The sequence below is a fragment of the Sturnira hondurensis genome, unplaced genomic scaffold, assembly GCF_014824575.4.
Source record: "Sturnira hondurensis isolate 20B ecotype Veracruz unplaced genomic scaffold, ASM1482457v3 Scaffold0022908, whole genome shotgun sequence".
NCBI lineage: Eukaryota > Metazoa > Chordata > Mammalia > Chiroptera > Phyllostomidae > Sturnira > Sturnira hondurensis.
In genome coordinates this window covers 1,623,438-1,637,556 of record NW_028095539.1, presented here as the reverse complement: position 1 = coordinate 1,637,556, position 14,119 = coordinate 1,623,438, and the positions used below count along the sequence as shown (strand labels likewise).

At 39.1% G+C, this 14,119-nt stretch overlaps 1 protein-coding gene across 5 annotated transcripts in view; it reads left to right on the top strand.

Annotated features, from left to right (window-relative positions):
- NR6A1 (nuclear receptor subfamily 6 group A member 1) overlaps positions 1–14,119 on the top strand; it is a 202,076-nt gene that overhangs the window by 150,767 nt on the left and 37,190 nt on the right. For all 5 annotated transcript variants that reach the window (XM_037036415.1, XM_037036416.1, XM_037036414.1 and 2 more), the window contains one exon: positions 13,564–13,806. In XM_037036415.1, coding sequence (XP_036892310.1) covers positions 13,564–13,806 — 243 coding nt within the window. The remainder of the gene's footprint in view (positions 1–13,563; positions 13,807–14,119) is intronic.

Below are 14,119 nucleotides of genomic sequence, written 5' to 3'. Positions count from 1 at the left end.
AGCAGCATAAACAAAGGCATGACAATATAAAACAACCTGACAGGGTGTGGGGTGAGTTACAAGGCTCATAAAACAGAAAGATTGGTTTGTGTTCTAGGTGGAAGGGAAACCCTAGAGAGCTTTGGTCTGTGAATGGATGCCTCCTACCCCTGTTGAGCAGAAAAGAGCCCTCTTCACATTCTGTTAGTCTTCCCTTGCAAATGTGTTGAAGAAGTTAGTGTACTTTGCTCTAAAGGAACACAGGTTCACCTCAGAGCTAGAGGCCTGAACACTGTTGCTGGATTTAGGCAGAGCCTGCAGTAGTAGCTTTACTTAACATGGTTACAAAGTGCCGGAGGGAGAGGCGCTGGTTAAATGGTTGTAAGTTACACACTCTGCCTAGGGACCATCTGTGCTCTGGGGGAATGTTCCAAACTGAGATGGAGTCTGTTTTGTTTTGTTTTGAATGCGTGAAGAAATAGAGTCTTAATGGCTTACCCAGACCTTTTCACTAGTTTAGATTAAAAGTTTCTTTTGGTTTCCTAGGGTAAGTTGTGTGTGTTTTTACTGAGATAATCACTGTAATTTTACCTATTTCTTGGTGAAATAGTTGATGACCTAGTGGGCAAAACTTTATACTAATGTTGGATAAGGTAGTATTAGGTGCTTTCATTTTAAAATTAACATACAGTTAAATTGAAGGTGCAGTTTTATGAATATAGACTTGTGTAATCATCACTAAAATAAAGATACAGAACAGTTTCATTAATCCTTTGTGGTCACAGCCTAACCTTACTCCTGTCCCCCAGCAACCACTGATCTGTTCTCTGCTCCTGCAATTTTATCTTCCTGGCCATGTTATATGAATAGAATCATATATATATATATATATATATATATATATATATATATATATAATTAATCTTCTGAAGTCAGCTTCTTTCACTCATTGTAGTGCCTTTGAGAGTCCACATTGTTGCATATATCACCAGTTCATTCTCTTCTGATTGATGAATAGTATTCCACTGTATGTTTGTTGACCCATTCACCTCCTGAAGAACATTTATTTTATTTCCAGTTTGGTGTGAATATGACTAGAGCTGCTATAAACATTCATGTACAAGTTTGTGTGTGAATTTAAGTTTTCATTTTTTATGGTGGGCTAGGGAATACCTGGGGTGGGCTTGACAGATCGTATGGTAAGTATATGTTTATAAGAACCTGCCAAACTGTTTTCCATAGTGGTTGTATCATTTTACATTTTTACTTGCAATGCTCCGGATCAGGGATGTCAAACTCTTTTTCACCGGGGGCCTCATTTTCAGCCTTGTGGTTGCCTTCAAAGGGCCGGATGTAATTTTAGGACTGTATAAATGTAACTACTTAACAGTTAAGCAAGAGCTCAGGGCTGCCACTGGGTAGAAATAAGGTGCTGGGCTGGAGAAAACAAGGTGGAGGGCTGGGCCCGGCCCGCGGTCCTTGTGTTTGCCACCTATGCTCTGGCTCTTCACCGTTATTTGATGTTGTCATTTAAAATTTTTAGCCATCTAGTATGTAGTATTCTCTCACTTTTGTAATGGCTAATAATGTTGAACATCTTTTCACATGCTCCTTTGCCAGCCATATATCCTCTTTGGTGAAGTGTCCAAGTATTTAAACATGTTTAATTGGTTTTAAAAAATTATTATTATTACTATTGAATTTTGAGAGTTATTTATATGGTCCTTTTTTGGACAAATTTTCTTTACAAAAGCTAAGTGACTAAAGATAGAAAAGGGATACAATTTGCTTATATTTCCAGATAATTCTAAAGTTGTAGTTTATCTCAAACCTTTTGTAACTCACAGCCTTTTTATTTAACAGCCAACCTATACTTTATGACACAGGGAGTTTTCTCACAATCCTACAGTGCTGTATGAGATTTAGAAACGTTAAACAACTGAATTGATGTATTATGATGTAGCCCTCTGTAATCCTCTGCTTAGTTATAAATCGCTCTTTGACAATAGGAAAGGATTATTTCCAGTGTATGGCATAGAGAGTGGAGGAAGGATAGAATTAGTTAAGGTCAAAGAATTAGGCTAGGGCCTGATCATATAAGGCTATGTATAGATAGGCCATAGGTTTTCTTTCATGTACAAGAAGAAGTAATTAGAGAGTTTTGAGCAGAAGAATTTTTAAAGATCTCCCCTCCCCACAACTGCATTGTAGAGTGGATTGGAAAATTGATTGTAGGGAGTCCAAGAGGACTAGACTGGACTGGTCATCTAGGTGAGAGATGATGGTAGCTTAAACTAGGGCTGGTGGTAGCAGAGGTGAAGAGTAGATTTGAGATCTGTTTCAGAAAAAGAATGAACAGTTTGCTGATATTTGGTTGCTGGAATATAGTAAAGGGATTAAGAAATGACTCCAAGATTTTAGGCTTGATTGACTAGTGGATATTGGTTAGTTTTGCCTTTGACTTTATAATTATCGTAACAATAAACAAAATGTCAGAGTAATTTACTACACAAGGTCAAGAAATAAATTTTTGGTTCTCTAACCCAAGCAGCAATCTCCAGAACCATAGGTAGATGTGAAGGGGAGCAGTCAGCCTACTGAGGAGAGTTAGGTATGTTAAGCTACCATAGGTACAGAAGAAGGTGCTTTTCTGTACCTATGAGGCAAACCCTGTAAGACCCAGGCATTTAAGAGTTAGAGGCTCATTCAGGTGAATTACCTCCCTTCTTCGTAGGTACCCTGAACTTTAGAATATATGGGCCACTTTCTCAAACGTTTGTTTGGTCTTCAAGGAACTTTTCAGGGGGAATCACTGTCCTTATTTTACTGATGGATATCCTGAAACAAAATGGTTATGATATGATAACAATAATAATAACAGCTCAGGTTTATTGAGCATTTATTATGTGTTAGGAGCTTCAGATACATTACCTCTCTCCTCAGCACTAAGCTTGTTACATTTATTAACTGAATCCTCACAGCAACCTTGTGATTTAAGTACTGTTGTTATCCACCTTTACAGATGAGGGAACTGAGACAGTATGGCCATGTATTTAATGAATGTAAAAGCAGAAATTTGAACTCATTTTGATTTCATAGCTCATCCTTTTAATCATTATACTTATGGAAATCATTTCACAGTCTGTCGAATGAAGTCATTATGCCATACACCTTAAACTTATACAATGCTGTGTATCAATTATGTCTCAAAACTGGGGCAAAAAGTATAACTATAAAAATATAACTGAAAAATAAAAAATTTTGTTATTAAAAGACTCTATACTCATTATGTTACTTTTTGGTATGCAGAAAAATGACCAGCCTGAGATCTAAAGCCTAGCCTCACCAACATTGTGAGGTACACGCAGGGCACGGAGGAGCCCTTCAGGTGTTTATCAGTAACTGAGTGTCGGGATGATTAAAGCAGGAAGTAATAATTATCAGTGAATCAATGTCTACTTTCTACTTCCAACTTCAAAAATACTTACTTGTTTAGAACTGTAGCGTGTGGGACCAAGCTATCTATTATTGATTAAATATCTGTATTTTTTTTTTCCGAGAAGACTCCTTAGACTTAACTAACTCACTTTTTCCTATTCCCATTAACAATCCAAGTAGGACAAACCACGGATTTGCAGGTTCTTTCCTCCAACTGGAAAACTTAAATGAATGAATATGAAAATTTCTCATGATAAGTAGAAACTTGATTCTTAATTCAGAGATTCCTACATGTAAGAGATATGAAGGAACCAGGGACTGTGGTCTGAATTTTCATTTTCTGGCCCCCACCTGTTGGGTGATAGGGTAGCCCTTTCCCTGGATTCATTTCCTGTGGCTTCAGCTAATTGTAATTTGTGAGCCATTTCATCGTTGTTTCCAGGCCTAAGAAGTTAATGATGGCAATGTATTCTTTTGTCTTTTTTCATTTTTTATTCAGTGGCCTGTAAGGATAACTCCCAATCGTTCAGTTCATGCTAGTCTTGTGATTTGATCGCTTGTTCCCATTCAACTGATGTAATTTTTTAGAAATGTCCCCTGAGGAACTCATGTGTGGCCTCTGGAAATGGATTTTTATAGTGGTATGTGCAGTGGAAGATGAGAAGTTTATGAGTAAAGGAGAAATCCTATGACTTTTATTTACTTCTGTTTAAATTCTATGTTTGCAACGGAAGTTTTGAGGATACCTATTTCTGATTTCAATTCTGCCACATTACCTGAGGCCTTCGCCTTCACTTCAGATGGTGGCAATGTGCAACTGATCAGGGAGTTGGAACCGGTAATCCATTTGAAACAGATCCCCTTTGTTTTAAATACCCTTTAGCCAGGCAAGTTCCAGATTGCCTTAAATGTCGGCATAATTTTGGTCGAGTGAGCAGCTGTACTCTCCATTTCCTAAATCTGGCCTTCATCACAGTGTGAAAAGCAGGTTTTGATAAAAATCAGTTTACAAATGTAATTTGTGTAACCTGAACCCTTGGAATGGGTAAAATGCTCGTCTTGGGGTGGGGGAGGTATTTTTTGTTAACTGGCAGGGCTGAGCCCAGGTATGAGAGAGAGTAAGCAGTGTTTTGGTTATGGGCTTTGGTCTGTATTTAGCCAAATTAAAGTAGAACTGGTCACTAATATGAAGGTAGTTAGTGCTCACTCATAGGATCCTAAGAATACTTCTAGTTGTTTTCTTAGATTTCATTGTAACTCGTGTTTCTTTGGCTTAAAAAAAAAGCAGCAGCAGCACCGAAGCTCAGTGTTGGTTCATATCATCCCTCTCTTCTCGCACCCGACCCCCCAGGAGGTAGTGTGGTGTAATGGGAAGTTCGTCTTTGGAAAAGTCATAAGGCTGAAGCAGCTCCGTCACTGGCTGGTTTGCTCTGTGACCCACCGTGGATTTTATGTTTTACCTGTCTCTTCTCTGACCTTGTCATGTCACTTCCCTTCCCTTCTCTTTTTCTCATGTTTCGTCCTCCTGTTGCTTCTCCATGTATCTTCCTTGGAGAGACTGTGCCATAGCTCTGCCGTGTGTAGATGACTTTCAGATCCTTCCCTCTAGCCTTAACCATGGCCCCCTAAATAACTTGCCTGGGATATGTTTCTGCTTGACTCACCTGTCTTCCTCTCTTAAACTAAAGTCATTGATTTTTGTCCCTCGCTCAGCTTTTGCTTTCCAGCTTTATTAATGATACCATTTTTTCATAGCCACTTTGGTTTAGAATCTCCAGTTTATTTTTGACACTTTCACATCTCCTAGAATCTCCCCTCTGGAATCTAGATGGCCCATGCCATCCACCTGCACATCATTTGAGATTAATATTCCTAATCTCACTTTGATCCAGACATACCTCTGCTTAAAAATCTCAGTACCATTTTATCTATGGGGTAAAATCTATTTCAGTCTCTTCCAAACTGGTTTTCTAGACCATTCTTCATAAGATGAAGAATAGTCTAGACCATTCTCCTTCCTTTTGCCAGTGCTGATGTCATTTCCTTTTCCTGGAGTGCCCTGCTAGCTTTTGTTCTTAACCCTTTTATTGTGAAATCTAACACTGAGAGAAAAGTACATAAAACAAATATATGGTTTAATGGATTAATATAAAGCTAGTACCACCCAAGTCAAGAATAGAGGATTCAAAAGATCCTCTCCACCCCGGCACTGTCCTCACGTGTGTTTCTTTCTCCTCTGTGTTTGTTTTGTTGTTGTTTGTTTTGTTTTAAGTTGTTTAATATAAATGGAATCCTACAGCATTTTTTTCTGACTCCTTTTACCCAACATCGTATGTCATTGTTGTTGCAGTGGTTCAAATATATTTTCTGCTGTATAGTAGTATTCCAGTGTAGGAATTACACTGTAGCAATGTTGATGAATATTGGGTTAATTTCAGTTTGGGGCTTTTTACAAAGCATGTCATTTTAAACATCCTTTGATTTGTCTCCTGATATACATGTGAACACATTTTTGTTGAGTAGATCCTGGGGGATAGGTCACAACTTTAAAAACAATGACACACTTTTTTCTGTAGTAGTTGTACCAATAAATACTTTTACTAACGGTATGTGAAAGTTACTTTCTTCAAATTGCTACCATAACTTGAAGTCATTTCTCATTTTAGCCATTCTAATAGATAGGTAATGGGAAATGCGTTGGCCAAAAAGTTTGTTTGTTTGTTTCTTCTGTAAGATGGCTCTGGTAGCACTTAGTTGTCTTTAACTTCATTCAAAACAGTTTTGTTAGATTGTATTGTGACAGCAGCTGTCATATCAGTTTGCATTTTAAAAAAATATCAAAATTGGTGAGTTTTGGGTAGCTATTTTAATGTTGAAGATGGAAGAAAATACACAAAATTTTCTGCATATTATGTTTTATTATTTTTAAAAAGGTAAAAACACAATTGAAATGTGAAAAAAATTGTACAGTGTATGAAGAAGTTGTGACTGATCAAATGTGTAAACGTGGTTTGTGAAATTTCGTGCCAGATAGTTCTCTCCAGACGGTGCTTCGGAGGTGAGTAGACCAGTTAAAGTTGGCAGTGGTCAAATTGAGACATGAACTGAGCACAGTTGACATTATACCACATGGGGGGGTAGAAGACGACTCAAAATATCCTAATCAGTGAAGTTATTGGTGAAAATGGAAAATGTGTCTTTATTTAATGGAAAAATTATACCGACTTTTTGACCAACCCAATATATCATTGTGGTTTTAATTTCATGTTTTTGAATACTGATGGATTTGAGCATCTGTGAATAAGTTTGTTTAGCCTCCTTTGTGAAATCCATGTCAAGTCTCTTGCCTAGTTTTCTGCTAGGTTGCTTTTTACTTGGTGATCTATAGGAGTTTTATATATTTTGGATATGAGCTCTTTGTAGGTCATCTGTATTGCATCTATCTTCTCCCACACTGTGGCTTGCCATTTCACTCTTAAAGTTCTTCATTTAAATACAGTCCAGTTTTATTAACATTTTACTTTATGATTCATGCTTTTTGTGGCCTATTTATTTATTTATTTATTTATTTTTAGAGAGAGGGGAAGGGAAAGAGAAAGAGTGGGAGAGAAACATCAGTGTGTGGTCGCCTCTTATGTGTCCCCTACTGGGGACCTGGCCTGCAACCCAGGCATGTGCCCCAACTGGGAATTGAACCGGCGACCCTTTGCTTCACAGGCCCATGCTCAATCCACTGAGCTATGCCAGCCAGGGCTTTCTGTGGCCTCTTTTAAAAATCTCTTTCTAACCCAACATCCTGAAGATATTCTTCTTTATTCTGAGAGGAATGTTACTTTGGTTTCGATACATAGGTTTTTTTAGTCTCCTTGGAATTAAACATTTGCATGTTGTGAGGCAGGATCAGGTTTCTTTTTCTTCCCGTTATAGCTACCTAATTGTCCCGACACTGTTCATTGGAAAGTATGTCTTTTCCTCACTGCTTTGCAATGCCATCTTTATCATAAGATTAATATTTGTATATGCATGACTATGTTGTAGGATTCTCCATTTGGTTCCATTTGGTCTGTTTGTCTATCCTTAAGCCAATAAAATATATTTTAATTGCTGTGGCTTTGAAATGGATATTGATATGTGGTAGATAAAGTCTTGTTTTTAAGTGTCTGCTATTTTTGTTCTTTTGCATTTCCATATACATTTTAGAATTGCTTGTCAAGTTAGACACACACACAGTTGAGAATAGGATTTTACTGAATCTATATCATTACAGTAGTAACTTTCCCAGTCTGTGAGCATAATGTTTCTCTCCTTTTACTGAAGTCTTCCTCAGTATATCTTAGAAATATTTTACATAAAATAACTGTTATAACTTAACAATAGAGCTCTTATATCTTTATAAGATTGCATCCTAGCCGTTTTATGTTTTTTGATGCTGTTGTCAATGCCATCTTTTAAAAATTCATTTGTGGCTAGTATAGAAATATGTTTAGTTTTTATATGTTGCTTATTTTACTTTGCTGGCTTCAACCTCTATATAATGTTGGATGAAGGTATTGGTAATGGGCCATCCTTGTCTTACTTTCAATATCAAAAGAAAAGCTTTTTAAAAGCATGTCACAGTTAAGTGTAATATTTGATGTAGGTCTTTTTAGATAACCTTTATCATATTAAACAAGTTTTTCCCTATTCCTGGTTTGCTAAGTGTTGAATTCTATCAAACCCTTTAAAAAGTTTTTTTTTTATTTTTTTATTTCTGTAGAGGGAAAGGGAAGGAGAGAGGGAGAAAAACATCAATGTGTGGTTGCCTCTTGAGCACCACCTACTGGGGACCTGGTCTGCAACCCAGGCATGTGCCCTAACTGGGAACTGAACCAGCAACCCTTTCGTTTGGAGGCCGATACTCAATCCATTGAGCCACACCAGCCAGGCCCCTTCCCCCCTTTTTTTAAATTAAAGCACTATTTTGTGCTTTTGTTTAAGATTGATTTTTTAAAACAAAATACTTCCCAGAATGTTTCATAAAGTTGAAAATTTTTATCAAGTTCTAATCTTACAGAAAACCTATCTTTAATAACAATGGTACAGCTAACATTTACTGTGCATTTCCTCTATGTTAGGCATTATACTAAGCAGTACGGTATAGTGTGAAAGGTCTCAGATCCTAGTGCAGAATTGTCTGCTTTGAACTGTGGCTCTGTTGGCTACTAGCTGTGAGACCTTGGGCATATTACTTAACCTATGTGTACCTCAGGTTTTCCATCTGTGAAATTTATCATCTGTGATATCTACTACATAGAATTGTAAGGAATGAGTCCTGGCTGGTGTGGCTCAGTGGATTGAGTGCAGGCCTGCAAAGCAAGGAGTTGCAGGTTTGATTCCCAGTCAGGGCACATGCCTGGGTTGCAGGCCAGGTCCCCAGTAGGGGGACACATGAGAGGCAGCCACACATTAATGTTTTTCTTCCACTCTTTCTCCTTCCCTTCCCCTCTCTCTAAAAGTAAATAAATAAAATATCTGGAAAAAATAATTGTAAGGAATGAATGACTTGTCATATGCAACACATACTGAACAAAGCCTATTACATAATAAGTTCCGGGTGTGGGTTAGCTGTTATCATTGTATGTCTATCTCATTTATTCCCTAGTAACTTCATGAAGTGAGTTCTGATGTTATCTATTTTATAGTTGATAGACTTAGAGAATCGAGTTGTGTCCATGGTTACAAAGGTAGGAAGTAGCAGGAAGAGCTGGAATTCATACCCAGTGTGTCTTAACCACTAAGTCAGTGATTCATAGTACTCTACCATGCCCATGTGTATACTGACACACAACTTGCACACGCCTTAAATGAAAGACAGCTTTCACAATACCTGTACTATGTGTGATGCACTTTGATATTTTCTATTGTATTCCAAAAATACTACTCATGATACTATGGATTATGATTTGTAATTTGGAAAGCCCTGCACATACATTTTACTCATTTATTGTTCATTCATTCATTCATTCATTCTTTCTTTCTTTCTTTCATTCAATAAAATGAGCATCTTCTCTGTAGAAATCACAGTGTCGGATATTGCTGTTAATAATCTCTTTGGTTGAGACTTAACCTGCAGCTCAGCCTCAGTTAATTATAACTAAGGAGTCCTTCCACTTTTATGAGACAAGAACTTAAGTATTATAAAATTCTGGTCAGATTGGTGACCAGATTTGCTTATAAATATCTTTGTTCTCATTTACTTAACATTCCTGCTAAAGGCTGTAGAAATGGAACATTCATCTGTTTGAGCAGACGTGTGTCAAACGTCTTTTGAGCAGCGGTGCTCTGAAAAGGTGTTGCTAGGGCTCTGTGCCTGGTTCAGATGGTTATTAATCTCCCAGGCCAACCACATAAGCTGCTTTATTCATCTTTTTCATTATTTCCTTTGAATTTGACATTTCTGCCTCTGAAAATTGTGTCCATAGAGACTCCAGCCAGGCTCTGCATCTGCCCCCTTATCGGTCTCAGCAGCAGTGGTAACATTTGAAGGAATGAAGTTTAATACGATAGTCCCTGTTACCTGCACTAGAATAACTTCTGAATAAAAAAAAAAACCTAAAGATTGTTCCTAAGGTTTAAGACTATAGCAAAGACAAGCATGTTACCTTTTTTCTAACAATGTTCATGCATGATTATATTTGTGAGTGATAAAGCTCCTTTTAGAACATTTTGCAGAAACAAAATTGCGGGCAGATCATGACTCTTACATGCAGGGTGGGGCAAAAGTAGGTTTACAGTTGTGAGTATGTGAAACAGTTTATTATGTTTTTATTAATTGTATTATTTTCCATATGAACAACTGTAAACCTACTTTTGCCTCATCTTGTATTGTAGAGAGAGTTTAGGTAAAGATTTGTACAAGGCAATTTTTAAGGTACTTTCTAACTCTAAGATTCTAAATCCTGTAAAATGGGGATAATGATACTTCTCACAGTTACTGTGATGAAGGAGACAGCACCCATAAAAGCTCCGTGAACATTACACAGTTGGTGCTCTCTAAGTGCTCTTTGCCATTATCTATAAGAATAACCCTTGTCCTGGCCTTGTACCAGGGAGATAATGAATGTAAACATGCTTTAAATATCCTTTAAGTCCTTTACAAGAATAGGAGGTGTTGAAATCTGTTACGTGTTTTCTGGCCAGGCACCATTAGGGCCATTTTACTTTAGTTTGTTCGTTTACATATTTGTCTTTCTCTGTTTCCCTGTGTGGTCTCATATATCTCCTTCTCTCTGCATACCTGCTATTTGCTCTATGACTTTGAGCAATAGCCTTTATACGAGGTCTGTCCAGAAAAACTGCAGCCATTGTTAATATAACTAGAACAGTTTGTGTGACATGATGTAACCCGCAGCCAAGGAGAGTGGCCTGAGATGCACATGTGTAAACAGTGACGGCTTCATTGTGCTAATCAGTAGGAGCAGTAGACTCTGTTAAGTGAGTGTGTGTACTGTGTGGCTGTGGCTTTCAAAATGATTGAGTAGAGCCATGACTGTATCAGATTTTGCGCTAGGCTTGAACATTCCTCTGTGGAAACTATTTGGATGATTCAGAAGGCATACAACAGTGTGCCCACTCATGCATCACATCTAGTGCAGAGGTTTTTTTGTTTGTTTTTAAAGATTTTATTTATTTATCTTTAGAGGGAAAGGGAAGGAGAGAGGGAGAGAAATATCAATGCATGGTTGCCTCTCCTGCGTCCCCCTGCTGGGAACTGGTCCTGCAACCCAGACATGTGCCCTAACTGGGGATCAAACCACAGTTGTTTGGTTCGCAGGCCCATGCTCAATCCACTGAGCTACACCAACCAGGGCTTTAGTGCACAGTTTTTTGCCCAAACATCAAATTGCCCAGGTGACTCAACCCCAGATTTGGTACCATGTGACTTCTGGCTTTTCCCAAAACTAAAATCACCTTTGAAAGGGAAGAGATTTAGACAGTCGATGAAACTTGGGAAAATATGACAGGGCAGCTGGTGGTGGTTGGGAGAACTGTGTGAGGTCCCAAGGTGTCTACTTTGATGGGGACTGAGGTGTCATTGTCCTGTGTGCAGTGTTTCTTGTGTATTGTATCTTCTTCAATAAATGTCTCTTTTTTAAATCATATGGCTGGACACCGTCTGGATAGACCTCGTATATAGCACCATGCCCCTCCTTTAACTTTATGTTCAAATGGTTTTCAGGGATGTCATTACATTAAATATGGGCCTGTTAGGAGAATAATAGCTACTGTTTATTAACTGTCTATTGCAGCCCAAGCACTGTGCTGAGTCCATGTGGATACTTTATCCACAGTGTATAAGTACCATTATAATCCCCATTTTACAGATAAGCAAAACTAGACTCAGAGAGGTGGTATAACTTAACTGCCTGGTTCACCCAGCTGATGAATATCAGAACTGGAGTTCTCTCTGGCCAATGTGGCTCAGTGGATTGAGCACAGGCCTATGAACCGAAGGGTCGCTGGTTACATTCCCAGTCAGGGCACATGTTTGGGTTGCAGGCCAGGTCCCTCAGGGGGAGGGGACATGCAAAAGGCAACCACACATTGATGGTTTTCTCTGTCTCTCTCTCTTTCTCCCTCCCATCTTTCTGTCTAAAAATGAATAAATAAGTAAAGAACTAGAATTCAAATAAGCACTTCTAATTCTAGGGGCAGTACTTCTGCCCCCGCACATGCGTAGCCTCCACTGTTATCGACCTCTGTACCTTCTAATTAATTTTGCTGACAACCTACACTTTTATAAAAAATAAAACCTATTTAAATATATATTAGAAACACCTAGCCCTGGCTGGTGGAGCTCAGTGGATTGAGTGCGGGCCTGCGAACCACATGATCACTGTTCGATTCCCAGTCAGGGCACATGCCTGGGTTGCAGGCCAGTTCCTGGTTCCCAGCAGGGGACGCACGAGAGGCAACCATACATTGATATTTCTCTCTCTCTCTCTCTCTCTCCTTCCCTTCCCCTCTAAGATAAATAAATAAAATCTTTAAAAAAAAAAGAAACACCTAGAGCAGAGGCTTGCAAAACCACCTGTTTCTGTACAACTCGTGAACGAAGAATGGTTTTTACATTTTTTAATGCTGGGGGGCGGATAATGATTTGTGAGATGCAAAAATCAAATGGAATTCAAGCATCAGTGTCTGTAAGTAAAAGTTTTATTGGAAAAAATAATCCTAAGGGCTGTGTACTTCATCATTATACCGTTGCCTGTTACTCAACAGGGGCTCGAATCTCTGGTTTCCTGCCTTGGCTTCTGATCAAAACCTTTCCTGGAGGTTTCTTGCACCCGTTAGCAAGGTCTGATGTCACAGTGTATCAGGGCGCTTTTTGTCGTATGCCTATTCTTTGGCACTTGCTTGGTCCTGAGTAAGTGGAATTTGAGGGAAGAGGAAGTGTAGAGCTGTATTCCAGCCTGACTTTCCTCTTTGACTAATTCGTTTGTTGTTAGACAGTGAGTTCTTTAATGCCTGGGTATAATGATGATTCATTTCTGAATACACAGTACCTAGAGCAGAACCTAGGCACAGAGTAGACGTTCTACTAGAGTGTAAAGCTTCACTGGGGACTTTAATTCACTGTTGTATGCATGCCTTACCATAGTGCCTAGGCTAGAATAATTGCTCAGTATATACATGTCTTTTGGTTGGCTAGCTGGCTCAGCTGGGCGTGGTTAAAGCCTCTTGTTAACAATTACAGTGATCGTTTTGGGGGAGTATACCACGTGCTGGGCACTTATATACATTTTTGGTAATCTTTAACACCCTCCTATAGGGTAAAAGTGATGAGCAGTGGCAGGAGGAAGCTAAGGGAGAGGGAGGAATAAAGGAGAGGAAGGGTATCTCCAGCTTTCTGACTTGGATACTGGTCCCAGTGATGATGAAATCCAGGGGGAAGAGTTTGAGTTCTTTTGGCTGTATAGGCTGTATTTGGTATCTGCAGGTAGAAGCAGGAGTCTGTTCCTAGGACAAGGGTTCTAAAGATGTCCTTTGTTTTCCAGTTATACTGGAGATGGCGATGCTCTTGATCTAGCCAGAGCAGGGTTGTTTCCTTTAGAAATGCAGGCTTAAAGCCATTTTTCCACTGTATTCTAACTTGAACATGTTCAGTTTCTGTTCCAGATGATCGGGCTGAACAACGAACCTGTCTCATTTGTGGGGACCGTGCCACAGGCTTGCACTATGGAATCATCTCCTGTGAAGGCTGCAAAGGGTTTTTCAAGCGGAGCATTTGCAACAAGCGGGTGTATCGGTGCAGCCGTGACAAGAACTGTGTCATGTCTCGGAAGCAGAGGAACAGGTGCCAGTACTGCCGCCTGCTCAAATGCCTCCAGATGGGGATGAACCGGAAGGGTAAGTGGTGTTTGTGGCTCTACTACCCACCCTTCACCCATCTTACCTTTAGTATCAGCTGTTAGGCCTTAGAGTTATTTATTTCCCAAGCCTCCACCGTATGCCTGGCCTTGTACCGTGTACTTAAAACTCAGAAATGAATCTGGGACAGTTACCGCCTACAGGGACCTTCCAGACTACATGGGGAAGAAGACTGGTAAGATGCTAAGGATTCTGTGAGAATGAATGCACAGGCTCCATGTGGCAAGAGCAAGATCCCGATTAACAATCAAGTCCAAACTGGAACTAATATACTGAACTAGTTCTTCTCTCA